The sequence below is a fragment of the Herpailurus yagouaroundi genome, unplaced genomic scaffold, assembly GCF_014898765.1.
Source record: "Herpailurus yagouaroundi ecotype Mexico unplaced genomic scaffold, PumYag 191, whole genome shotgun sequence".
Taxonomy (NCBI): Eukaryota; Metazoa; Chordata; class Mammalia; order Carnivora; family Felidae; genus Herpailurus; species Herpailurus yagouaroundi.
Window position 1 is genome coordinate 12,657,324 of NW_024412422.1, and position 24,955 is coordinate 12,682,278.

A 24,955-nucleotide genomic window follows, 5' to 3' on the forward strand; every position below is an offset into this window, starting at 1 on the left:
TATTATATCCCCATGACTGACTGACTTATTTATTTATTTATTTATTTATTTATTTATTTATTTATTTATTTATTTATTTATTTTGTTTTTTCCCCGGGACTTATTTATTTTAAAACTGGAAGTTTGTACCTTTTGGCCACCTTCACCCATTTCATCCATCCCCCACCCCAATAACCAGTGTCCTCATAAGAAGAGATATTGTACACATAAAACTAATACAATGTTATGTATCAATTACATCTCAGTAAAACTTGGGGGGGGGGGGAGAAAGAATACATAAACAGGAGGCTGTATGAAGACGGGGAGGCAGAGACTGGAGGGATTCTACCACAACCAAGGAACCGTCTGTAGAGGCTTGCAAAGAAGGACTCCCTTAGAGGCTTTGGTGGAAGCCCAATCCTGCCAACACCTTCATTTAGGACTTCTGGTCTCCAAAGCCGTGAGAGAATAAGTCCTGTTGTTTTAAGCCATCAAGTTTGTGGTTACTTGATTATGGCAGCCGCAGGAAACCAAGGTACCACTTCTGACATTTTCGTTTATTCTGACCATTTAAGCTCCATGAGGAGAGGGGATGTGCCCTCTTTTTTGGTGCTTGGCATCACATAGTGGGTGCTTAATACACTCGAATGATATATCAATACGAGGCAGAAATTGTACTGACTCCAGATTTCAGTGGTAGATGAATTGTCTCCCCAATGCTGTATATAATATCCATAGAGTCTATATGTGAATGTGGATCTAATGGACAAGAGGTAACTAGTTTTACAAGGTCTGCGCCTTTGTTAGAAGAGTAGTAATATAGGCGAGCATAATACTGGGCTGGATGTGGAAGATTTGGCAGCTGGTCCCGTTTTCATTGCTGCCTCACTTTGCCGCAGGCACCAAGGCTCCCTTCTGTGGCTCAGTTTCCCAAGGCTTGAAAAGAAAACCCTGTCCCCTTTCTGCCTACTCATGGGGATCAAGGGGGAGGAGGAAAGCCCGTAAAATGCTCCAACTTTACTTTAGAGAATTATAAAATGGCCCCACATTGTTTGTTTTACTCTGTAGAAAACAGTTTAAAGTTCTGTTTCACGTATAGCATCCAGATTCTTCAACCATTCAGCAAAGTGTAAGACATAAGCTGCTAGTTAATAATCATTATCTCCATTTTACAGATGGAGATACTTAAGGTAGAAGAGGGTTATATGTTCAGGTTGGCAAAATAATTCACCAGCAGAATCCCAAAAAGATTCTGAGTCCCGGACAAAATGATTCTGTGGAACCATCTGTTCTCCAGCTGCATAGACAGTTCTATAAAATGCAGTAAGCATTGTTGAAACTATTTTTACCATAGCAGAAGTCAATCAGACATCTGGGATTCAGATAAGACCTGGCTCAAGCAATCCAATGAAGAGATGATTTTTCATTCTACTGGTGAGTAGATTTTATGCCCTATCTACAGCTTTGGTATTTGCAAACACAGGTTAATTGAGGATCGTTAGAGAACCCTTCAGCTTCTAAGTCATGAAATTTAAGCAACAGCCACAAAGAAGATGATTGCATTGGGTAAAATAGTTACATTTGTGAAGGTGACCCAACAAGCAAATCAGACCCAATTTTCAGATACCTTCATCTGGCTCATATCCAGGCAACCAGTCATGCACTAATCTAATGATGTGACATAACTCTGATGGGGGATGGGTGGGGAGTGGGGGCAGAGATACAAATGCGGGATATGAGACAGTGGTAGAAGGTAGAAAATTGTGAAAAGTGGGTGATGGATACAAGGAGTTCATCACTCACTTCTCTTTACTTCCTATATGTTTGAAAATTTCCAAAATAGGAAATAGCTTAGTATAGCAAGTTGCTAACCAACTTTGCAAAAAGGCTCATATGGTCTTCTATGACTTTTTATCTTTGAGAGAATCCATTGCTAGAATAAAAATAGCTAGCTTTCTACCCTATTGTCTTATGAATACACATGATGTTGAAAGAAATAGATTATTCAGTAGGTTTTTAAAAAATGTAGACAACAAAACATTTGCTACTTCTTGAATTTGAGACAAGTTTTGAAATTATTTGACATAGCCCATTTTGAATTCAATAAAATTTTTGGGGGGAATTAAAAAAACCCCACTCAGATAACATTCTAATGACATCCTAAGCAAGTAATTGAACTGCAATAAATATCTCACGTGCCTGGGTAATACCTTTTGACTCTGAAATACAAAGTATTAGGCTGTTATGATTACCTTAGCAATCAGACCACATTTTCCTGAACCACAATTGGTACAATTAGTACACAATTGAAAGAAAGGTGTCATATAAAGTTTGAAACAAAGAAAAAAATTAATCACATAATTTATCTCATTTATTGAAAAAGTATGATGTTTAACCAGAAAATGCCTCTCAAGCTTCAGGAGGTCCCAACTTAAAGTATTTAGAAAGTGTGAACTTATGAGAGAGTGAACTTATTTAGAGAGTGTGTACCTTATTTACTCCCTAATGGGTGAGGTTTTTTTGTTTTTTGGTTTTTTTGGGTTTTGTTTTTGTGGGTTTTTTTTGTCAATATCCTATTCCTTCTTAGTCTTACAGAAGAAAGAATTCACTCAAACGTTTGCTGGGAGCTTACTTTTTGCTAGGCACAAAATAAGTTTGCCTCAAGAGTTATAGTTTTAAAATGTTCTCCAATACTTGGAGCACCTGGGCAGCTAAGTCAGTTAAGTGTCGGACTTTGGCTCATGTCATGATCTCGTGGGTTCGTGAGTTTGAGCTCTACCGACAGCTCAGAGCCTGGAGCCTGCTTTGAATTTTGTGTCTTCCTTTCTCTCTGCTCCTCCTCCCTGCTTGTACTCCCTCTCTCTGAAAAATAAACATTAAAAAAAAATGTTCTCTACCCGTGGTTGTTGTTGTTTCATTTATTTGTTTTTATTTTAATTCCAGTATAGTTAACATAGTATTCATTTCAGGTGTACCCTTGGCTGTTTTCATTACCTTCCTCTGGCTACTCTCCAGTTTTATAAACTCTTTTTTGGTGTGTTTTTACTCCACATCTTTATTAGTGTTGTTGTTATTATTTAAATGTTTATTCATTTTTGAGAGAGATAGAGAGAGGGCGACAAAGGATCTAAAGCAGGCTCTGCGCTGACAGCAGAGAGCTTGATGCGGGTCAGGGATTCGAGCTCATGAGCTGTGAGATCATGACCTGAGCTGAAGTTGGATGCTAAACCAACTGAGCCACCCAGGCACCCCCAACATCTCTATTATTATCAAAGCTTTATTGAGATTTAACTCACCTACCATACAATTTACTCATTTAAATAGTAAAATTTAATAGTTTTTAGTGTATTTACTCAGTTGTGCAACTATCACCACAGTTAATTTTACTTAATTTATTATTTTAAATGTAAACTCTATGCCCTTTGTGGGACTTCAACTCATCACCCAGAGATCAAGAGTCACATCTCCACCAACTGAGCCAGCCAAGTGCCCCCACCACAGTTAACTTTTAAAATATTTTCATTGCCCCAAAAGAAACTGCCCACTAGCTGTCACTCCATTCCTCTCTAACCCCCTCAGCCTCTGGCAACTACTACTCTACTTCCTGTCTCTATAAATTTGCCTAAGAGGGATATTTCGTATCAGTGGAATCAAACAATATGTGACCTTGTGTGACTGCCTTCTTTCACTTAGCATCATTTTTGTTTTTTCAAAGCTCATCCATGTTGTTGCATGTGTCACTACTTCACTCCTATTTTGGCTAAATAATATTCTGCTATATGGATGACATTTTTAATCCATTCATCAAATAGTGGACATTTTACATTTGTCCACTTTTGGGCTCTGATGACTGTACTGCTGTAAACATTCATTTACAAGAGGTGGTGTTTTTTGTTTGTTTACAGACATATGTTTTTATCTCTCCCGGGTTTATGCATAGGACTGGAATTGCTGGGTCGTATGGTAACTCGACGTTTAACATTTTGAGGAACTGCCAGATTGTTTTCCAAAGCAGCTGCACCATTTTACAGTCCCAACAGCAATATACTAAGGCTCCGATTTCTCCACATCCTTACAACACTAATCATCTGTTCGATTTTAGCCATCCTAATGGGTGTGAGGTGGAATCTCATTGTGGTTTCGATTTGCATTTCCCTAATGGCCAATGACATTGAGTATCTTTTCATGTGCTTCTTCGTTAACTTTGAGGCAGGCCTGCCAGATCTCCTTCTTATGAGGGAGAATTATGGCTTCGTACTACCAGTGAGTTTTTATTGAGTTTCTTTGTGCCTAGATCATTAGAAGAATAAATTAATACTCTCTTTTCCAGCGAAGCTCGGCTGCTGCTCCAACGTGGTGAATGAAAGGCTTTCTTTGCATTTTTTCCCAAAGAAGAAAACTCGGGACAGAACTGCGTAAGAAGTTAAATGACATTATCTCAGCAGTGCTTGAAGAAAAAGAAGGACGCTAAAATAGAAGCTAAAAAAATAAGTATTCTTGCAGCCTGAGGAAGTGGCGTGCCTTTGTGTTAAATCCCACATGGTGCATATAAGCAAATCTGTTTAAAAGAAATACAACAGTTTTGGTCCTCTTGAGAAGTGAGTGAATTGACATCATCCTGTATTTTTCTTTAAATACGGTGGAGTTCGAGGGGAGAGGAAGTGTGGGAAAACAAACGGAATGTCACCAAGTCGGACTGAAAAAACCGATACTTTATTTTACAACCTCAATTTTCTCTAAATAAAGTCAACTCCAAGGGCTCGTCTGAATTCTCTCATTGTGTTCGGATTTGGTTATTTTGAACGTCGCTCTAAAAGAGCAGCTGGGATTTGAGAACCGTTGGTTCAAGTGTTTTCAATAAAACCTTGCTTTTAAAGCCGCGTCTTTGCGCGGCTTGCCGCTCTGCTCACCAGACCCTCCCGAGACCTAAGGTCATTACCGAGTGTGAGAGGATTCAACGTCCCGGGAGGAAAACCAGAGGTGCTGCTCTGACTGCTATTAAAAAAAAAAAAAAGCCTTCAAACCTACTTTCAAATTTACCACGCCCCTTCCTGCCTTCTCAGCCCTGGAGACTTCATCACCTAGCCCCAAAGCTAAATCTCCGCTTACACAGGTTCCTCAGGGGACGCTGACTCCTATTTCAACGACCCAGCCAAGAAATCCGCCCCGGCGGGTACCGCCCGCCAACGCCCAGACCCGCCCAGCTCAGCTCCGGGCGGAATGGAGTCTTCCTCCGCCTACCCGGCAGGCCAGAGGCCCCGCCCCACTCCCGCCACTTCATTGGCTCTGGTGACCGGCCCCCCGAGGACTGGCTCCGGATTGGCCGACTCCGCCGCCGCTCGGCGCTCTTCCTGGGGGCGTGAGGCGGGCGCGACTACGCCCCTGACGTCGGGACGCTAGGTCGCCGCGGGAGGCGCCGTAATCGCCGCCCAGAAGGAAGGAGGGCGGCTGTGCGAGAAGCTGCTATGGTGCTTAGTTCCCCGGCAGAGCCGACCGAGACGCGGCGGTCGCGGCCATGAAGGTGAGAGGCCGGTGGGGCCGGGCAGTTCCTCCTCGCCTCTCCTAACTGGCCGGGACGCCTGAAGTGCCTTCCTTTAGCCTCAGAGGTGAACCCCGCCGGCACCTCGGAGAGCTCCGCTGAGGGGCGTCCCGGGCCGGCGTCCGGGCCCTGCCCGGCCCGGAGCGGAGATCCTGGGCTCTGGGACCTCTCCGGCTCCCACAGCGCCTCCCTGCAGCGAGCCTGAGGAGGGGGGAGAGGCCAGGAGGCCCCCGCGCTCAAGCCTGGTGGGCCCGTCTTTGCTCCTGGCCCTGTCCTCTCCCTCGGGGGCCCGAGGCAGACCCCCTAGTTCCCGCCTCAGCCCTCCATGCTTTTGCCCACAGCGTGCCCTCTCCCGTCCCGAGTCCTTGAACTAACCCAGATGTCGGGAACACGACGGGATCGTCGCAGGATGCGAACTGCAGGACGAAGGGAAAAGGAGTTAGTGTGGGGAGTCGTGAGGCTGGGGCCAGGCTAACAGGTTAGAAACGCCTCGGGGCGCCCTTCCGAGGGATTTCAGGCTTATCTTTGGGGCCGTGACCTAGAGCGCTAGCAAACTGGATGTGTCTGCTTCGCCACTAGGTACGCAGCAAGTAATTTGACAGCTTGAGTTCTTCAAGGTGGGTGTGAGAGCGTGGGAACATCAGTGAGTGAGAAGTTTAAGGAAAAGGGGAAGCGGGGAGACTGGCCTACTTTTGGGAGCTGATTTTCTCAACTTGATCGCCGAGAGTTCTACAGAGCTCTGTGTACGACAGTCAGTCCAGGTATTGATTCGTTAGCTGAACTCCAACCACGTGGGGTAAGGTGATCCTGTTTCAGACCTAGACGATTTCATTAATCCCAGTGAAGAGGTGTGCTCGTTGTGGGTAAGGAAAATAACCGGGAACTGCTGGCTTCAAACAGAACCTTCACCAAAAAAACCTCAAAGATGGACCGTGGAAGATTGATAGGGAGTGTCAGGCGGCTAGAGAAATTTCAGCAAATATTGTGTGTTGGTACGAGGGAGACTTGCTGAGTTGGAGTAATTGAAAATGCATTCCACCTTTGAGGAGTTTGCCAATTTAGAGAGAAAAGACCTTCTCAACCACATTACAAAGCAGAGTATGATGGAAGGTGTCAAACCCTAAATGCTCTGGAGCAAGAAAGGATGTTTCTGGCCTCAGGAAATAAGGAAGATTTTTGGAAATAGATAACTTTTTTTTTTAATGTTTATTTTTGAGAGGGAGAGAGAGAAAGAATGAGCAGGGGAGGGACAGAGAGAGAGGGAGACAAAGAATCCGAAGCAGGCTCCAGGCTCCCAGCTGTCAGCACAGAGCCCAACGAGGGGGCTAAAACTCTCTAACCGAGAGATCATGACCTGAGCCGAAGTCAGATGCTTAACCGGCTGAGCCACCCAGGTGCCCAGAAATAGATAACTTTGCGAACAGTGTGTGAAAGTATGAAGATATTGGAAGACCTTTTTTATTCACATTTTTGTTTTAATTTATTTGATTTGAGAGGGAGAGAGAGCATGAGCAGGGAAGGGGCAGCGCGAGGGAGAAAGTGAATCCCAAGCAGACTCCTCACTGCCCAAACCCACAAATCGTGAGATCATGACCTGAGCTGAAATCAGGAGTTGGATGCCCAACCGACTGAGCCACCCAGGTGTCCCTAACACCTTATTTTTAACTTCCTGGTATAGTTATAAAATATTTTAACTTAGAATGCCTATTAAAATACCTAAAACTAGCTATCTTCCCTGAAAATTATCATCTTGCTCTGTTAAGATTCAGAAACAAAATAGGGGTGTGTGTGTGTGTAGATACTCTCAAAGAATGTCGGTATCTTGAGGAGTATTAAATTTGTGGCCCATCAGTGAACTAGATGTGGAAGGAAAAGAAGTAAGGACAGGTCCAGTATTGAACTTTTTAATCAAGTTCTTTAAAATCAATTGAAGTGGAAGATACTGCTGAATCGAAATTTTAGAAACAAGGTTTGGTGGTAGGTAAAAATGTAGCAAAGATAGATATTTTTTGAAGCAAAATGGAGACCTAAATAGACACCAGTCTATTTAGACTATCAGAATTTAGGATGTAGAATTTCCTCCTTTGTGGTGTATGGTCTGATTAGTTGATAATTAAAAAGGCAGAATTTCTGCAAATTTTATTTCAGTTGCAGTTTCCATAAGAAATCTTCCCACATTTTAAGGAGCATGTTCTTCTCATGTGGCTCTAAATAGGTTAAAGATTTTTGATAATTATCTCAACTGTTTCTTCTGCTTTGCTTTGTTTCTTCTGGTAGTCCTAAGTTCTATAGGAAACTGTAAAACTTATTTTACATCACTAGTGGTGAGGTTTGAAATATCTTTTCATGTTGTTTAACACAAGGACGTTGAGTTTTAGCAAACAAAATTGTTGGGAGTTGAAAACAACACATATGGTGAGTGAATTCTCTGACGAAACATTCCTTGGTGGAAGAATTGAATTCCTGCTTGGTCCTAGTTAGCTTCATACAACATCCAAGAAAATTAATATTCTTCAGTCTGAAACCTGGAGGTAACTGTATAATGTATTTAATTGAGAGTTATGGCAAGCAACTCCTAGGAGATGGCATTATTATTGCTCTTTACCTACTTTAATCAAAAGCAAATGATAAAGGGGTGCCTGGCTGGTTTAGTTGGTGGAACATGCAACTCTTAGGGTCGTGAGTTCAATCCCCATGACGGGCATAGAGCTTATTTAGAAAAAATGATTTAGACTATGATCGTTAGTTTTCTGCTATTTTCAAATCCATCAACTTTCTCTCTCATTGGCTGTCATTTAGTCTTCATGGAAACCAGCATGGCTTTTTAAATTCTTCATTCTAGGGGCGCCTGGGTGGCGCAGTCGGTTAAGCGTCCGACTTCAGCCAGGTCACGATCTCGCGCTCCGTGAGTTCGAGCCCCACGTCAGGCTCTGGGCTGATGGCTCGGAGCCTGGAGCCTGTTTCCGATTCTGTGTCTCCCTCTCTCTCTGCCCCTCCCCCGTTCATGCTCTGTCTCTCTCTGTCCCAAAAATAAATAAAAAACGTTGAAAAAAAAAATTAAAAAAAAAAATAAATAAATTCTTCATTCTAGTTTGCCTAGTTACTATTATATTTGGTGGAATCATTAAAAGGGATCACATCCTGATGTGGTTTAGAATAGGATTCAAAATTTGCAGCAAACATTTTTTAATTGAGCATTTTGGAATTATTTTACCTCCGCAGGGATTCTAAAAGCACATTAGATCTCTCTCTCTCTTTCTCTTTCTCTCTCTCTCTCAATCAAAGATGGTTGAACCTTGAAGCCATTTGAAAACTCTGGCACTCTGCCAGAAAAAAGGCTGGGCTTTTGGTTTTGCAAAGATACAGCATGTTTCCTCTTGCTTTTGTTGACTGAAATGATGATTCAGAGTGGGCTTATATTTTGTGAATCTGAGGAATCTGAGAGAGTGCTTATAAAATTGGTGGTGTCTCATGGAAATAAATGTCAGCACTGGAAACTCAGTCCCACTTGCATGCAAATTGTTTAGATTTGTGGATACACTCCCCTCCTCTGTACTCCTACAGAGGGAAGATACTTTCTAACTCATCCTCTAGGAAGGAACAATATAAGACAAACACTTTCAGCATTTATGCTATCAGAGAAAGAAGAGAACTTTTATGTAGGTAAGTTTTAGCACAGGAACCAAACGGTACTTTCTGGAACTTTCTCAGATCTGTCTTCCTATGGGGTGGTGGCATTGTGGTCAACTAGACGACAAGCAACTGTTGGTCTGCTGTGCTGGTGACTGGCCTGTTAACAAGACCAATAGGCGACAGAGCTAAAGTCATGCTTTCAAATTGGTGTAAGTAAAGCAAATGTTTAAATTTCTGTTTGTATTATTTCTTAATTAGTTCCAAATTGGGAGTGAAAAAAGTCATTATTGCCCCCCTTCACCCCCAAATCTTGGTGTACTGGCTTTGGAAAAAACACAAAAACTGGCATTGGATACCAGAATAACATGAGATCTAGGTGTCTGGGCCAGTTCAGAGGAGGCTTTAGAATTTGATTTTTTTTTTTTTACCACGGAGCATGTAAGTTTTTAGTATGATACCTAGTTCTTAGCTAATACAAGCCAGGCAGGCCATGTCCCATGAGTATTCTATTCAGGAGCAATTTTGGCCTAAGGGGGTATGTAGGAAAGGGCTTAGATTATCATGAAAATCATTTATTTTCACTAGTCATTGAGGAGTAGAAAATAAACTGCAAACAGTTAAATTCCCTGAGTAAGTTTTGTGCCAGGCATAGGTAGATTGTTGTTTTGTTCAGTTAGTCTCCATTTCTGAACTACATTTATGGTCCAGGGAAGAAATGTTGCCATCTTTACAGATTGTTCCTTCCAACCTCTCGGATTCATGTAGTTTAGCCTGTAGAGTCTTGCTCTCATCCATGGTCCCAAGTAGGATTTAGAATTGTTAGTCACATAAGCCCAGATCCTAGCTGTAGTTTTCAGAAATCCAGACTTTGGCTTCACTCATGGAAGGGTAGCTTTTTGTTTTAATAAGCAAAAGATGAATGGCGTAAATATTAAATATTGTTTTAATAAGCAAAAGATGAATGGCATAAAAAAGGTGTAAATATCACACCTTTTTGGAATGGGGGCAGAGTAACAACTCAGTGAATTTAATGCAAATTTAAAAGCCAAAGGGCTGTGCCTTGTATGCTGTCTAGGAATTAGGTTTGCTCAGAAAATCTAGGAGGAAGTGGAATAGTTTGGAAAATATGCTTCAGTCCTACTACCAAAAGGTGAACAGAGAATGAATAAAGGAAAAATAAGGGAATGCAGGCTGCTTAAAGTGGTGGAAGATCTTAAAGGATAGGGAAGACCGTGGGAAAGAACATGAGCCTGGGTCTCTAAATCTAAAGCTTTTAAAGGGAAGATGCAAAAAGAGGGAAGCTCTTTGGCTGATATCTTATGAGACATGGGAACTGGGCTCCAGGGACATAGAGGCAGAGTCAAGAGCTCAGAGGATCAATTGCATGTTCCCCTCCACACCCCCCCTTCAAGAGCCCACATTCAGTAAACTTGGGAAAGTGCTCTCTGAAATACTTCCCTAATTGCTTTTATAGATTCTGTCACTCAAAAATTGGGACTGTTACCCCAAGTAGTAACAAAATCTGGACAGATTTGAGAGGGGAAAAATTGGTGCAGGACACTTCAAGCATTATTAGGTGAACGTCAAGGTGACAGTTGTGAGGTAGGAATGCCTGTGCCCTGAGGGGACGTGCAGAAAATATTGAGGAAATTGGGATATTAAGGGAAAGTGCTGGAAGATGAAACATACTAAAGGGGTCAAGGAAATGGAGTTCAACAAGCCTGGGGGGGATTCACCTTCTGGATGGATTCTTCAACTTGCAGGTGAAGGACAAAAATAGTTTGAACAAGGGCTGCTTTTGACCCAGAAATCATTTTCTTTCTCCCAGTGTTGGGGATTTTACACAAGAAAATATGGAGAGGAGTACTTTGGGAAATAAAAAGTTGGGGCCAAAAAGCAAAGAGTAAATAAAATGACGGAATAAATTAAAAATGAAAGAAGGCACCAAATTTCAACAAAAGTTCCAGGCCAATATGTGGAAAGGAACTAATATAACAATTAGATAAAATTGTTAAAAACTCAGCCAATCCTTTGTGAAGGGACTAGGGGAGACCATAGAGGGAGAGGAAACAGGGGAGGCATGTCCTACTCCTGCAGGGAAAAATTATCCACAGATTATGAGGAGCATTTGGCTGAGGTCTTGGTCCTGGAACTGGAGAGGTACAGGCTTTGGAAATAACCACAGCCTCTTTTCGTCAGCACTCTGCTGAGAGCGGTTTTCCAGCTGAAACCCTGTAGACAGGAAACAGAAGTGGCCTAAACTGAGCAGGTGTTAACCTTGTAATCTTTGCTGTAATTTGAATCAAGTGGGGAACTTAAAAAAATTCTGGGGGTGGGGGGGCTGGCTGGCTCAGGGGAGCATGTGACTCTTAGTTTCTGGGTTGTGAGTTCAAGCCATAAGTTGGGGGTAGAAATTACTTAAAAAATAATAATAAATCTTTAAAAAAATTCTGATGCGTCAGGCTATACCCAGACCAGTTAAGAATCTTGGGCTGGGACCCAGGCATCGGTATTTTTTTAAGGTTCCCCTGTTGAGTCCAACCACTGTTTTCAGGGCCATGTCATAGGCCTGTGCAGTTTCCTAGCAGGAGACCAAGGCAGCAGCCCCCTGGAACAGAACTAAAAATCCCCACTCCCAAGAAGTTGGGGAGATCGAATCACTGAAGAGAGATCATCTGCACTTCAGCACTGGGGTGCCAGAAAACGTGGGGTTTAAGGGGGAAATGGAAGTTAATTTTTAAAAATACGCTGGATGGGAAAGAAAGGTCCTTCAAGTAAAATTAGTGCCTGGGGCTTCCACGATTGCAAATCTCTGAACTTTGAAGAAGGCTGGAGTATTGCAAATGCTATTGTCAGAAGATAATAGTCTAAGTAGGTAGGGTCACCCTGAAGTGTGAGAATTATTGGGAAATTTTGTCTAAGTTCTCTGCTGATGAGGCTGAGACCTAGTTCTTTTTGGTGTTTCTTCTTTCCCTCTCCTATGGTCTTTGGCTGAATTATACTAAATATTAGGTTGTAGCAACATATTTTTGCCTGGGACAACACTTTGGGGGTTGGCTTGAGCTTTTTTATTTTGTAGTGTGATGACCAAAAGAAGATAGGAGTGTTCTTTTCATTCTTTTCCCTTCTGGGGAATGAAGAGGAAATTCCCTCCCCTTTATAGAAATGAGGAGTAGGAGAAAGTTGTTACTCCCAATATTGATATACGTATAGGGATTCTACCTGTTTTCCCAAAATAAATCCTTCTATTCATAAGAGCTGTGAATATTTGCAGCCTAGAATTGTGATGATTCTACTCATTTATATGGTTTGAAAGTGTGTATCCTTCCTTAACTCTTGTAAAACTGCTTTCTGGTAGAAGGAACAAAATGTGACAGTGCTGCTTTTTATTGAGCTCACACCTGAGATTTCGTGCCTGCTAGGTTAGAGTCCTTCTTACCTTTAATACTTTCTCAAAAAGATGCAATTGGATCTTTCTGGGTAGCATGCAAAATGTAATATTACATTGCCTTTAAAGAGGTAATATGAAGAAACCTTCTACACGGTTATTTTCTTATCAGTCGTGGTGGAGCTAGATGTTGTGCAAGGAGGGAGTCATGTCCACAAGGAACTTGCAGTTGTTTGCGGAGGCACATCACCAGGAATCAGAAGGGTTATGGATAAAAGCCAACACAGCTGTTTAACTATTATAGCTAGGTCAGCAGGAAGCAGAAGCTTACTGAGAACTTTATTTCTTTAAACTCCTGGAATGAAGAAGAGTTTATCCCAGTGGTGCTTTCTGCAATTGAGGTATTTCCTTCCCAAAAATGTTACGTGCAAATTATATTTATCCCCCCAATGGTAGACTTGAAAACAATTATTTTATGTATTTTTAATTTCATTATGATTAACACAGTATTATATTAGTTTCAGGAATACTGCAAATTGAATTTTTGTAATTTTTTTTTTTTTTTAATTTTTTTTTCAATGTTTATTTATTTTTGGGACAGAGAGAGACAGAGCATGAACGGGCGAGGGGCAGAGAGAGGGGGAGACACAGAATCGGAAACAGGCTCCAGGCTCCGAGCCATCAGCCCAGAGCCCGACGCGGGGCTCGAACTCACGGACCGTGAGATCGTGACCTGGTTGAAGTCAGATGCTCAACCGACTGCGCCACCCAGGCGCCCCTGCAAATTGAATTTTTAAAAACATTTTCAGTTTTTAGAACTTGTGTGTGTGTGTGTGTGTGTGTGTGTGTGTTCTAAGTAATCTCTGTGCCCAATGTAGGGCTCAAACTCACAACCCGGAGATCAAGAGTCCTATCCTCTACTAAGTGAGTTAGCCAGGCACCCCAAGAGCTCGTTGTTTGTTTGTTTGTTTGTTTGTTTGTTTATTTATTTATTTATTTTCAACGTTTATTTATTTTTGGGACAGAGAGAGACAGAGCATGAACGGGGGAGGGGCAGAGAGAGAGGGAGACACAGAATCGGAAGCAGGCTCCAGGCTCTGAGCCATCAGCCCAGAGCCCGACGCGGGGCTCGAACTCCCGGACCGCGAGATCGTGACCTAAGCTGAAGTCGGAGGCTTAACCGACTGAGCCACCCAGGCGCCCCTGGATTTTCATATTTTTATGTTTAAACATACTGTGGCTCTCAAGCCTGAGATATATATTTGTTTAAAGGTATGAACTATTAATTATAATTTAACCTGCCTTTTATTTATTTTTTTATTTTTATTTTTTTTAACATTTATTTATGAGACAGAGAGACAGAGCATGAATGGGGGAGGGTCAGAGAGAGAGGGAGACACAGAATCCGAAACAGGCTCTAGGCTCTTAGCTGTCAGCACAGAGCCCGATGCGGGGCTCGAACTCATGGACCGCGAGATCATGACCTGAGCTGAAGTCGGATGCTTAACTGACTGAGCCACCCAGGCGCCCCATTAACCTGACTTTTAAAGGCATCACTGTTTCTCTAGAATTATAGGGTGTGAAGCCATATAATACTCACGTCAGTGACCCTGCTACTTGAGACTGTTTGAACCCTGTTTTGTGGTTTCCTATTGCTTTACCTTCTCCTTTCCCTATATTTAATGTAGCATTACTTGTGGGAAGTAGCAAGAATAGCATGATCCTTCTGTAGCATTCTAAATAGCCTTTTGAGGTTGTTTAGAAAAAACATTTTTAAGAACTTGTTGGACAAATAACAAATGTTTGATAAAGTTAGATAATAAAATATGGAACTATGTGGGCATTTTAACTAATCAGATCTCATCCACCTGGACTTCCATTACCTATCACATTATCTAGAGTCTAGAATATGCTTAAGAATTAGGACAAGGGGCAAAAAGTTCATTGGTTCCAAACACTACAGCTTTTATACTTTTGTTTGGGAAAGTACCTTGAGCCCTCACTGAAAATATATTTTCATATATACTTCTGACATGCTTGGCTATCAGCTTTGTGAGTCTGCAGTAATAAAGGGGGTTGCTGGAGGTGAGTATAATGTTAGCAGTGGTGCCTCTCAGAAAAGGAAGAGACTAGAGAAAAACCCAAAAGGCAATACGTTAATATCAGGACATTCAATGGAGTGACAAATAATCCTTACACCCTGGAAGGTCCTGATGGTTATCCAGTCATCAGAAATTGTGTTTAGTATTTTCCGTTTGAAAAGATAGGATCACTGCTTTTATAAAAATATATTTTTAATGTCAAAGCAATGTATTCTTTTTAAAGAGTTTGGAAAGTAGAGAAAAACTGGAGAAAATAAATGTATACAAATTACATTAAAAACCAGAGCTTCAGTTGGCATTTTGATGTTTTTCCCAGTCATTTAAAAAAAATTAAAAAATTTTATATGCCATAGTTTATTAGGCATGGCTGTGAGTGAGAACAGAAGTGTAACGAAATTAAGTAATTTGAATTTATATATTAAAAAAAATGTTTATATTTGAGAGAAAGAGAGCATGCATGCAAGTGGGGGAGGGACAGAGAGGGGGACTAGAGGATCTGAAGTGAGCTCTGCGCTGACAGCAGAGAGCCCAATGTGGGGCTCAAACTCACAAACTGCAAGGTCATGACCTGAGCCGAAGTTGGACGTTTAGCCGTTCTGCTGTGCTATCTAGTGCAGTGGTCACCAGTTGAAGGTTGCCAGATGGAAGACAGGATGCTCAGTTAAGTTTGAATTTCAGATAAGCAACAAGCAGTTGTTTTGTTGTAAGCATATCCCACGTGTCCCACAGCCTGTAGTTCTGTTCGGTCATTCGTGTGTGTGCATGCACGTGTATCTGTTTCAGTGTGTGTGGAGTTTTGTTTTTTGTTTTTTGTTTTTTGTTTTTTTTACAAAATTGGGTATATGTTGTATCTTTTCCTTTTGTTTAATGATGTGTCATGATTTTACCCATTGCCAAGTATTCTTTGAAAACACCAAAAAATGATCTCTTTCCAAAGAGCTTAAATTTGTGATGCTTAAAAGAATAATCTTTCAAAACCACAGTGAGATCTTGCCTCCCACTTACTAGAATTGCTATTATCAAAAAGACAAGAAATATGTGTTGGAGAGCATGTGAAGGAAAGGAAACCTTAGTACACTGTTGGCGGGAATGTAAATTAGTGCAGCCACTATGGAAAACAGTATGGAGAGTCCTTGAAAAATTAGAAATACCATAATCCAGCTATTCCACTTCTGGGTATTGATTTGGAGAATATGAAAACACTAATTCAAAAAGATCTGTGCAACCCCTATGTTCACTGCAGCATTATCACAATAACCAACATAGGAAAACAACCTAAGTGTCCATTGGTGAATGATGGATATTATGTGGTTAATGCATACAATGGAATACTACTCAGCTGTAAAAAAGAAGGAAATCTTCCCATTTGTAACAACACGGTTGGACCTTGAGGGAATTATGCTAAGGGAAATAAGTCAGGCAGAGAAAGACAAATACTGTATGATTTTACTTACATGTGGAATTTAAAAAACAAAACAAATGGACACACTCACAGATACACAGAGAACAGACTGCTGGTTACTGGTGGCGGGGGTGGGGGGGGGGAGGGTGGTAAGAGGATGGGCGAAATGGGTGAAGCAGCTCAGTTGTATGGTGATGGATGGTAACCGGGCTTGTGATCGCTTTCTAGTGCATCCAGGTATTAAATTGTGTACATCCAAAATTCATTATATACCAATTTTGCCTCAATTAAAAGAATAATCTCGAAGTTACTCAGGGCAAATGAGCCTCTCCAGAATGGCATTCCCGGAAGTTCCTAGAGAGCCCAGGTTCCACTCAGCTTTCAACTGTGGTCTCTACTTGTGTCCCTTTCCAGGCGGGTGCCACGTCTATGTGGGCTTCATGCTGTGGGCTGCTGAATGAAGTCATGGGAACTGGAGCTGTCCGGGGCCAGCAGTCAGGATTTGCAGGAGGCACTGGTCCATTCAGATTTGCACCAAACTCTGATTTTTCCACTTACCCACCAGCACCTACGGAAGGGCCTAATATAGTTTGCAAAGCCTGTGGACTTTCGTTTTCAGTCTTTAGAAAGAAGGTGAGTTGGATGAAATGTTATCTATAGAAACATCACAATTCTTGATTGTATGTTATTTTGAATACTAGTGAATCTTTTTGTGAAAAATATGAAAACTTTTTAAGTTTTTACTATTACCTTATGTAAAGCATTCCCACCTTAAAAAAAAATTTTTTTTTTTTAATTTATTTTGAGAGAGAGCATGAGATGGGAAGGGGCAGAGAAGAGGGAGAGAGAGAATGCCAAGCAGGCTCCATGCTGTCAGTGCAGAGCCTGGTGTGAGGCTCGAACTCACAACCACGAGATTATGATCTGAGCCGAAACCAAGAGTCAGACGCTTGACTGACTGAGCCACCCAGGCACCCTAAAAATATAAAAAATTCTAATTAACCTGAGGGGTGCCTGGGTAACTCGGTTGAGCCTCTGACTCAGTTTCAGCTCAGGTCATGATCCCAGGGTCGTGGGATCAAGCCTCGTGTTGGGCTCTGTGCTGAGGATGGAGCCTGCTTAAGATGCTCCTCTCTCTCTCTCTCTCTCTCTCTCTCTCTCTCTGCCCCTCTCCCCTACTCTCAAGAGTATGCTCTCGCTCTCTCTCTAAAAAAAGTGCTCAGGGGCGCCTGGGTGGCTCAGTCAGTTGAGCGTCTGACTTTGGCTCACATCACGATCGCGCAGTTTGTGAGTTCAAGCCCCGCGTCAGGCTCTGTGCTGACAGCTCAGAGCCTGGAGCATGCTTCAGATTCTGTGTCTTCTGGCCCTCCCCTGCTCATGCTCTCTCTCTGTCTCAAAAATAAATAAAACATTAAAAAAAATTTTTTTTTTAAAGTGCTCAGTTGAATGGACCGTAATACTGTTCAAGTGTCCTGATGAGGTATTGTTCTCACGTTACTCAGGCATCTTCTGAGCTCTGTAAACTTTATTCCTCTTGATGATGCTTATGTTCTGGAGCAAGGGATTTCATTAGTCTGCAGTTTTGTTCAGAGGTGATTTACTGTAACTGACCTTGTGATCCAAAAAATGTATTCCTATCCACATTCTTCACTCAAGTGAAGAAATAAGTGTAAGGTAACTACTGTGTGGAGGTTCAACATGAAACAGTTGGGCTACAACACTTATTTTCTCTAGGACGGAAAGTCCTTTTTTCTGAGCACCATCATATTGTGAGGCCATCTCAGTCTTTGATCGTCAGTTCAGTCCTCTGAAACACTTCGGGAACAAGGTGTTAGCTGGTGGGAACAGTGCACCAAGTAGAAAGGGTCACATCTTCATGTCGTCCCTAAGCTTTGCTTGTGCAGTGGCTTTGAGTGTGATTAGGCCTCGGCAGGGTACAGGTGACTAGAATAGTGAGATCCTCTGTTTGCTTGGAACAACCTTGAGAGATCATTTGTCTTTCTCTTTCCCTTTCCCTGTGTTGGGTCCCCTGCCCACCTTGTCTTTAAATGGGGAATTTCACATAGGAAAAGAGCAGGAAGAGTTTGTGGTGGTGCTTTCTGCTCCACGTGGTTCGAGTCAGCTCTGTTCTGCTAATTACATGTTTGCACCAAGGGGTGGAAAGGTTTTAATTCATTAACACAAAAGTGTGTGTTTTTCTTAAAGGGCTGTTTTTGAACTTCTGTGAATCCAAACTGCCTGAGCAGGGAGTGTTTCGATTTTCATGGCCTCGGAACACGGAAGTGGCTATGAGAGTAGCCAGGTGCCATGGGAGACTCTAGAAGAACTAAAATTGAATTTTATAGAAGGCGGGAAGAAAACTAGTGCTTTCCCAGGGGCCTGTAGGTGGCTGTCATTGACTGCTTCTTGTCTCTGTTTCTCCAGCATGTGTGCTGTGACTGCAAGAAGGATTTTTGCTCCGTCTGTTCAGTCTTACAAGACAATCTCCGTAGATGTTCCACTTGTCACTTACTACAAGAGACGGCCTTTCAGCGCCCACAGTTAATGCGACTAAAAGTCAAGGATCTCCGGCAGTATCTCATTCTTCGAAACATCCCCATTGACACCTGTCGAGAGAAGGAAGACTTGGTAGATCTCGTACTCTGCCACCGCGGGCTGGGCTCTGAGGACGACTTGGACACGAGCAGTCTGAATTCCTCACAGTCCCAGACTTCTAGCTTTTTCACACATTCATTTTTTTCAAACTACACAGCCCCTTCTGCTACTGTGTCTTCGTTTCAGGGAGAGCTTATGGGTGGAGACCGGACCTTGGCATCTGGAGCGCTGGCACAGGTACGAGGCTGGGATCCCCCCAAGGGCCTGGCGTGTCTGCTAGGCCGTATGTGGTGGGGTCTTTACGGCTTCATGAGCCCCTGTGGGAGCAGAGATTGCACACACCTCTGACTCCTGTGCACGCGGGCTCTCCTGGGGGGCACAGAGCCTCGGTGGCAGGGAGCCCCAGAGTCAGCTGTCTGAAGCTCAGCAGTCTCTTGACTCAGGTTGCTTCAGTTTCCCAAGATGTGAAATGCTGTTAAACTAATGACTGAAAAGTAGTGCATAAATGTTTGTAGGCTCATTTGTCAGGGACCACGTACACGATACAGTAAGTTAACCTAATGCCCCGTTGCCTTGCGACAGTAAAATTGCTCTAATTCTAATTTAGATCATGGGAAAAAGCCATCTGAATTAGTCAAAGGATGTGATTATTTACTAATTTCAGAGAAATGCCATGGTAGAATATTGTCCCAGTGGGGTCCTTGGGCATTCTGCTTGAATAACCTGCAAGGGCTTGTAATTAATATTCAGTTTGTACGTATGAATGACTCCAAAATACTGAATGGATTGTTTTCAACACTTCTCTCCACATTTAATTTTCTTCTCTGAAGAAAGCAGTTAAAAGCAGAGGGAAATCGGGCCTACCTACCTCTAAATAGTCATAAAGTAGAGAAGTCCAAGCTAGGAATTTTATTTTCCAAATGAGAGCTGGCAAAATAATGATGCAAACATACAACACCTCTGACTTTTGTGCCATTTTTGGTCATAGGACCCCACTTGGGAGGTGTGGGTCTTTGGGTGCTGTGACATGGTGCGTGTGAACCAGTGAGTGGGGTGGAATGTTTGAAGCTGGGAACTGACCTAGAGTATTGTAGAGCTATGGCCAAAATCAAGTCTGAAGAGAAAGATAGGAAAGATGGCACGTAACCCATGCTGAAGGTCTCTGTGCTCTTCCTGAAGAAGAGTACCTCTGATTGTGGAGGCATTTCTGAAAACTAGAACCAGCAACAGGCATCGGTGAGGAAGTCTAAAAACCATTCTTTGGAGTCAAAATGTCTAAGTTTGATGTAGTGGGATTGAAGTCTTTCAAATCAATTGGCCCTGCCGCTTGGGGTGGACCTGGAACTTTAGTTTGTCTCTGTGTCTCAGACCAGCCTTGGCAGGTCCTTTGAGAACAGTGCGGTGCAGTTATATATACTTATGGCTTTGGCATTTCGTGACAGGACCTTTCTCAGGGAGTTAATACTCTGGTGAGGTTTTACAAATTCACACACACAAAGGAGTATGGGTTTTGAGATAACTTTATGGAAGGTAAGTTGTTTATGAAGTTATGTAGGGCCCAACTCTTTGGAGCCCAAGGTCACTGTGGAGTATGCCAGGTGTTGGGGTCATTCTCGGGGAGGATCTGTGGGAAAGGTTTTCTCCAGTGATAAGTATTGACAAACAGGGTGGATGCCGTTAGGATAATAGGATTCCTAACCTGATGAGATCGATTATGTGTGTAGGTACAAAGTGAAATAGCTTCAGCAAACACAGAAGAAGAAGAAGAAGAAGAAGATGATGATGATGAGGATGATGAAGATGACGAAGATGATGAGGATGATGACGATGAAGAAAACTTGGAGGAGCGGGTGAGAGCTCCTGTCAAATTTGGTTTCCTTGACAGGGGAACCTGGCAGGCAGGTAGAGTGCCCATGCGGCCATGTGCCACATTAGCTCAGGATGTTTCTTCTGGTTTGAATGTAGCATCATCTAGAAGACACTTCAAGAACTGACGCGACGTCTGGGAAGAACACCAGGGCCGGGGGTGGGGGGGCAGTGGGACTGCGGGGTGAGGGGCGCATGCAGTCGCCTGGCTGTGGGAGGTCTGTGTTTGCAGGAATGGAGCTCAGGAAGCCCTCTGTGATTGCAGATGCCCGGCCTCTCCAAGAAGCGAGTGAGAGCTTCGCTCTCTGACCTGTCGAGCCTTGACGAGGTGGAAGGGATGAGCGTGCGGCAGCTGAAGGAGATCCTGGCTCGGAATTTTGTCAACTATTCTGGCTGTTGTGAGAAATGGGAGCTGGTAGAGAAAGTAAACCGGTTATACAAAGAGAATGAAGAAAACCAAAAGTCATGTAGGTTTCTTTTTTTCTTTTTTGCCTCTCTGGTAGCCTTCTTTTGGCTTTTAAAAACTGGCTGTTTTTGCCACAGTGAAGGCACGTTTTTGGCGAAAACTACCCTTTTATTGAGCGAATTAGATGTAGGAACCTGTTTGTTGATCTGTTAAGTAGTAAGTTTATTATGTGATGTTGGCTCTGAGATCACTAATGGCAGGTGAGTTAGGTAATCGTTTGTCAGTCTCGTTTTCTTCGCCATAATGTGCGAGAAGTCTGATGAAATTTGTTGTCTCTCTAAAAATGCGTGTTTTCTCACTGACGCCTCTGGCAGGCCAATACTTCGGTTAGCTCGGTAGCTTTTAAATCCTAACTGGGAAAAAGAAATTCTCTACAGCCAAGATGTTAAGTAGTTCTTAGCATCAAGCATCAGGTTTCTGTGTAAGTTGTGAAAAGCTGAGGTTAAGAATTCTTCAACTATTGACTGATGAAGCGTGGAGCAGAAATTCTCAGCCAGTAACAGGGCCAAGCCGTAGAGCGTTTATACGCAAGAGGAAAGATTTTAGTGGTGTTTAGACCGACAAATACTATTTCTATCTAAACAGCCCTCCCATCACTAACTTTTCCATCTTGAGTTTTTTGTCTTTAAATCTGCTTATAATACAGCAATTATTGACAAACAGGTTTATGCCCAGAATACACAGTAAGTGTTATGGCATCCCTATTGCTAAGGTGATGCCACAGTGGCAGATACACAGATCTTAATCCTCAGAACCTTCAGAGGTCCCAGGCCTTGGCTGGGAAATGGAATCCTCGCAGTGAGGGGAGAAGCCCATTTACTTAGCAAGTGTAAGTGCCAGCTGCGTACGGTGAACAGTGGTCATGTGTAGCCATCCTCACACCTACCCCCCCAGGAGTTTATGGTAGAGGAAGCCGTGACGTGCGCGTTTGCCAAAGTGCCTTTTTCAGTTGATTCACTGCTTACCCTTTCCCTGGCCCAATCTCCAGGTTTGTGGAATACTCATTTTGTTTTGAGCACAGCTGGAATCTTCCCTAGTTTGACTGGCTGAAGCCACTTAGGTTGAGACTCACCCCGACAGTCTTACCTAATACCCTTGACAGACCCTGGCTCCTCTGCTTTATGCTCAGAACTTGTAAGAGTTGGAAAGAAACTTCCATGTAGGAGAGGGGACCAAAGCCTAGACTCTGATTTATTCAGTAGCCCTCTAGTGTCTTCTCCATTGGCTCATCCCATCCATCCATTGTCCCCAGCCCCTGGTTTACAAGAATCTCCTGATTGTGGCATTGTTATTTCTCTTAAATCCAGAGACTACTGGCCCTTGAAGGTTGAATTCCTCTTCTTTTCTAACTGTATTCGTGATATATTGATCCCCTCTACAAGCTGTAGAAAGGGAAGCCTCAGTGTCCATAGCTCCATCGACAAATCTCAGGCTGAGGTGAACTTTTTAAAATTCATTCAGCACTTTTCTTAACCCAGGTTGGATTTTCTCAGAACCCAACCTGGGCCACACAGCAAGGATGGCTTATCCATTTCAAGTTAGAGAGACTCCAAATGTACCTGGGTGGCCAGGAATACAGTTGGTTTTTGAGATACTTCTAAACTTTCCCCCAAGTACAGGCTGCTTGATGTACTTCGTAACTTTTCTATCAGTGTGGAAATAAAGGTCCTACTGAGATGAAGCTCTGGACACTGACTTTTCCCAAGGCCACACAGTTGGGTTGGAAATTCCAGTCGTGCTCTCTGAGGCCCATTAGTAGGACAACATTGGGTCTCCTCATTTTCACTTACAGAAGTTATTTATCCTTATCGCAAACACTTGGAGTTACATACAGATAAAAAACAGAAATCAGTAGGTAACATTTGTTGGGCATTTCATACCTGGCCTTAAGCATTTCTCACTTATTCTCCACAATACGAGGTACAGACATTATTATCACTGCCATTTCCAGCAAAGGGAACTGAGGTGCAGAGAAGTTACAACCCTGGGCTCATTCGACGGCCGCTGCGGTCACCCCAGATGCCTGCTGAGCGCCCGTCGGGCAGCGCGGTGCCTGCAGCCCCAGCTGTCTGTTGCCTTTCAGATGGTGAGCGGCTGCAGCTGCAGGATGAGGAAGATGACAGCCTGTGCCGTATCTGCATGGACGCCGTCATCGACTGTGTCCTGCTCGAGTGTGGGCACATGGTCACCTGCACCAAGTGCGGCAAGCGCATGAGCGAGTGTCCCATCTGCCGGCAGTACGTGGTGCGCGCCGTGCATGTGTTCAAGTCCTGAAGCCTAGGTTCTTCCCGACAGGACGCTCGCCCCACGCTTGATCCCAGACATTTCAATGCACAGAAGGGACTGGAAACTTACTGTTCAGAGGCTGAGACTATTTTTAAAGATTATTTTCACTACTAGGGACAGAAAGATTCGATCCTAAGTTGTGGCAACATTGGTCCATGCCATGCACCTATCAGCCTGTGGACAAGCCGTTTCCCAGGTTTTGCTGGGTTTCATCCCATGTCCATGATCACTAATTGCTGACGAAGTCAGACTGCTTACAGCGTCAGCTACTGCTCCCTTTGGAGAACACTTATCCTGTTCTCTTATTTCTCCTTCATCCTATTTTTAACTTAAACTACTCAGATGTTTGAAACTTCTGTTCTTTGGATGAGATCACTGTCCACAAGTGGCCAACACGGTACACGCTGAGCAGTGGCCTCTCTAATGTTCACTTTATTAGTCATGTATATTTTAAATGCTACTATTTGATGAATGTAAGTTTCCACATTGTTGCTATTTCTGCGTTTAAACGTAATTGGGAACAAAGGACATTCTATAGTCAACTGCCAGGGCCTTAGATTCAACATGTCCATTTCTGTTCAGGTACAGCTTTTTAGAGTAAGGGCTGCCTCTAGCTTCGTTCATTAGAGAAGTGTGTGTGTTAAAATCTTTATTCACGTGTAATCAGTTTACACTGTTTTGTATAGTGAAAGTGTATTTTCAGTGCTACTGCTAGCTAATTTGAACTTTAGGAATAAAATTAGATTTTAAAAAATGCTTTTGCTTACATTGTCCTAGCCAGTTTCTAATTCACTTGGGTACAGCATGAATGGGTGTCTGCGCCTGGTGTAGTACCTTTCTTCACATGGGGACAGGAGCACCTTCAAAGCCTTGCAGTGATCTACCTTTGCTGCTGACTCCCCAGTAAGGTTAACTACAGATTTGCTGTTGACTATGACCAGGTATTGTGCCGAGTGCTTTCTAGTGTTCTCTAGCATTCTGAAATAGATGTTGCCTTGCTTTGCAAATGGAGAAACTGAGAAGTTAAAGAACTTGTTTAAGATCTTAAAAAGTAGCCAGGATGCCTGGCTGGCTCAGTTAGAAGAGCATGGGACTCTAGATCTTGGGGTCATGAGTTCAAGCTCCATGTTGGGAGTAGAGCTTACTTAAAAAGTGGGTGAATTATTTGGGATGTGAATGTCTCTTAATAGAGCGGTTACCAAAAAAGTGATAATAAAATATTTGATACTTGAGAAAAAAAAAAAAAAAAGGAAGCGGCTAATGTCAGAATTTGAACTAGGTCTGATCTTAAACTCTTCTACTACCCCCCAGCAAATGAGAAACCTGACCCGAGCTTATGCAGAAAGGTTCCTGGGAACGAATGATCTGAAATTGCTTTTCTTTTATGTCTAACTCTAACCAGGGTGGTGTTGAGACCAGCTGTGGACTCATTCCCACTGGTAGTGGGCAGGTGTGTTTGTTAAGAAATCCCTGACTTCTCAGCTGAGTCCTGTTGGGTTTTATTTTTTGATTCTGCAGTGGGTAGCACACCTGCCTTTAAGTGCTCAGGATCCACAAGTGGGGGCAGATAGGAAAGTTGGCCTAGTTGTGAAGAAAAACCTACCTTCCCCCCTTTTCTGGATTTTAGGGTCAAACATACAAACCAAAGCCTCGTGGATATTTCAGACACCCTTCTCTCCTGTTGGCCTACAGAGCCCAG

At 43.0% G+C, this 24,955-nt stretch overlaps 1 protein-coding gene across 3 annotated transcripts; it reads left to right on the plus strand.

The window, feature by feature from the left end:
* The first annotated feature begins 5,370 nt into the window (after positions 1-5,370).
* On the plus strand, positions 5,371-24,488 carry RNF34 (ring finger protein 34). Of its 3 annotated transcripts, XM_040444163.1 has the most exons (7): positions 5,399-5,500; positions 9,230-9,360; positions 16,458-16,676; positions 18,468-18,875; positions 20,363-20,488; positions 20,770-20,971; positions 23,054-24,488. In XM_040444163.1, the coding sequence occupies exons 3-7, from the start codon at positions 16,473-16,475 to the stop codon at positions 23,242-23,244; spliced, it is 1,131 nt and encodes a 376-aa protein (XP_040300097.1). In that variant the 5' UTR covers positions 5,399-5,500; positions 9,230-9,360; positions 16,458-16,472; the 3' UTR covers positions 23,245-24,488. The 3 variants fall into 3 exon arrangements, with proteins under 3 accessions (XP_040300096.1, XP_040300097.1, XP_040300098.1); XM_040444162.1 differs by lacking the exon at positions 9,230-9,360 and having other exon boundaries at positions 5,371-5,500; XM_040444164.1 differs by lacking the exons at positions 9,230-9,360; positions 16,458-16,676 and having other exon boundaries at positions 5,407-5,500.
* The last annotated feature ends 467 nt before the right edge of the window (positions 24,489-24,955 follow it).